Here is a 2,385-nt window from a genome sequence, read left to right as displayed (position 1 = left end):
TAAATGTATCCAAGTTACAATATTTAATATTTGGAGAGAAAAGGAAAAAAGGGGAAACTGGGGAAAGAAAAGAAGGGTAGGAACACTAAGTTACGAACCAGAGAGAGGGAACCCGTGGCTTGCAGCGGTGGCGAGAAGCGACAGCAACGAGTGGCGGCGAGTAGCGAGTCAATAACGGCTTCCAGCGGCAGCGAGCAGCGGCTTGGCCAGAACGCAGAGAGAACGGCAGAGAGGGAAGACGGAGAAGGAGGAACTGGAGCCAGAAGGTGCTGCCTCTTCTGGCTAGGTGCAGCCCAGAGCAGTGAGGGAGAGATAGAAGAGTTTTTGGACCGTCAGAGAGGAAGAGGCAGTTTCTGAAGAAAGGAGGCTGAGGAAGGTGAGTTGTAGCATTTAGGGTATCCTAAATTACCAAAATATCCCTCTAATTTTGTTGAAATTCCAAAAAGAAAAACCCCGCAATTTCCGCCATTTCGTCCTCCACGAAAAACTCACTGCGTTATCATGTATGGCAGCAAGGAAGAAATCTACCATGCCATAGCGTCATGGCGCCGCCATAACCACTTTTTCAAAACACTGGTAGTCATTTAGAAAGCCTTTTTATCGGTTCCCCTCATTTTCCTAATGAGTAGTTCCATTTAATGAGTGCACAATATGAATAGGCTTAATGTTTGTGTTTTTCTTTCTGAGGATCTTCCAAATTTATCTATATATCAATCTAAACCAACTAAACCTTTAAGGTTAAGATTATTTTTTAGCCCGTCACCCCCTACCCGTCCCCAATGGCATTGGCAATAGCAACATACTTATCAAAGAAAGTTTATTTCTTGCTGTTTAAATGATTATTTCAACAAAAAAATTCCAATACCGTGATAATAATATAAATAACGGTTCCCTGACCAGATTTCTTACTATCTGTTGGTGTTTATGTATTTGGCTAATCCTTGATTCCCTTTAGTTACTAGATTAGTCTATATTTGTGCATTATGCACATGTATAACTGTTGAATTTGGGGGGCAAAATAAATTCCTTTGGTCAACCCAAATATTGCAGGTCCCTAATATGCTCTTGAGAATGTTATGTAGTCATATACACAAGCTTCTATTTTATGTTTTCTTAATGTTTTTTAGCTACATGCCAAGTGAAATCACCCTTTTAAATATATGCTGATAAACTTTCTCTTGCCAATCTTAATTATCAATAACGTTCAGACCAGAAAAATTTAATGGAAAAGCATACAGAAGATCAGACAGAAACTTCACTTGCTTCTTCAAATCAGTCACAATTACCAAATCAAAAGGAAGGTGATGTTGAGAAAGCTATGGCTGATGATTGTTCGAGCGCAAACCAAGCAGATAAAATCAGCCCGGACAATTCAAGTTCAGATGGTGCTGACATCCCGAAAGGGAGGCCAATGTCTCCTGGGACTTTAGCTTTGATGTGTGACGAGCAAGATACGTTCATGACAGCTGCCTCTCCAGTTGGCACAATGGCTCATGGCTGCAACACATCCTCGGAATTTCCTTACGGACAAGGAATGACAGAGGTCTACGCCGAGCAAGAAAGGATTGTCTTAACAAAGTTTAGAGATTTCCTCAACAGAGTTATCACCATGGGAGAAATAAATGGCAAGTTACTATTTTGTCCTCATTTTCAGTTATAACTTACTTTCTAAAACATTCATATGATCCTTTCATATCATTTGAAGTATCTTCAATTAGTGTATTTTGCCTTTGTTACTATGCCCATCAAGAGTTCTGCATAAACATCAAAATGTAGTATGCTATTAGAAAAGCATGAATTTTGCATGACCTAAACTCTCTTTTTCCAATTTCAGAAACAAAGTGTTCGTCGTTAGCTAGAAGTGAATTGGAGAGCCAGAAGGATCCAATCAATAACGGCACTGGAAATATGACTACCGAGAGTTTGCATCAGCAGGGTGCCACTAGCAATGGTGTTGCCAAATCGATTGTTCCACCTACGGCCGCAGCAGCTTCGGCTTCACCAGTCCCCGGTCATAATAATGTTCCTGAAAATGGAGAAAATAAGATGAAGACTGAAAAATAGCTATGAAAGTGATCTATCTATCTAACCAAGGATGTGCAAATATACCATTGAAAAGAAAATTGAGAAGATTTTCTTACACTGTATGCTAGGGTTAGAACTTTCTGTAGTTCTATGTAATGTAAAAACATTGCTTTGAAGTGGCTTGTTAAAGGGTACAAGCCTCAACATTAGTCCACCCAAGTAGGATCAATTTTCTTCTAATTTGGTCATTATTCATACATAATTTAAATTAATTTTTCAGCTTCAACATTGCTTGATTGCGAAGCTTGTAAATTGCAGAGTTGTAACTTCATAAAAATGTCATTTAGATTTTTCATTCAA

At 39.1% G+C, this 2,385-nt stretch overlaps 1 protein-coding gene across 1 annotated transcript in view; it reads left to right on the top strand.

Moving 5' to 3' along the window:
• The window catches only part of LOC107644392 (protein tesmin/TSO1-like CXC 5), a 7,787-nt gene extending 5,402 nt beyond the window's left edge, over nucleotides 1–2,385 (top strand). The window contains exons 7-8 of the mRNA XM_016348233.2: nucleotides 1,209–1,625; nucleotides 1,835–2,385. Of these exons, the coding sequence (XP_016203719.1) occupies nucleotides 1,209–1,625; nucleotides 1,835–2,064 (647 nt within the window). The 3' untranslated portion in view covers nucleotides 2,065–2,385. The remainder of the gene's footprint in view (nucleotides 1–1,208; nucleotides 1,626–1,834) is intronic.

This window comes from Arachis ipaensis, chromosome B05 (genome assembly GCF_000816755.2).
Source record: "Arachis ipaensis cultivar K30076 chromosome B05, Araip1.1, whole genome shotgun sequence".
NCBI classification, from domain to species: domain Eukaryota; kingdom Viridiplantae; phylum Streptophyta; class Magnoliopsida; order Fabales; family Fabaceae; genus Arachis; species Arachis ipaensis.
The sequence above is the reverse complement of the archived record's forward strand: the minus strand, read 5'-3'. Positions and strand labels throughout refer to the sequence as shown.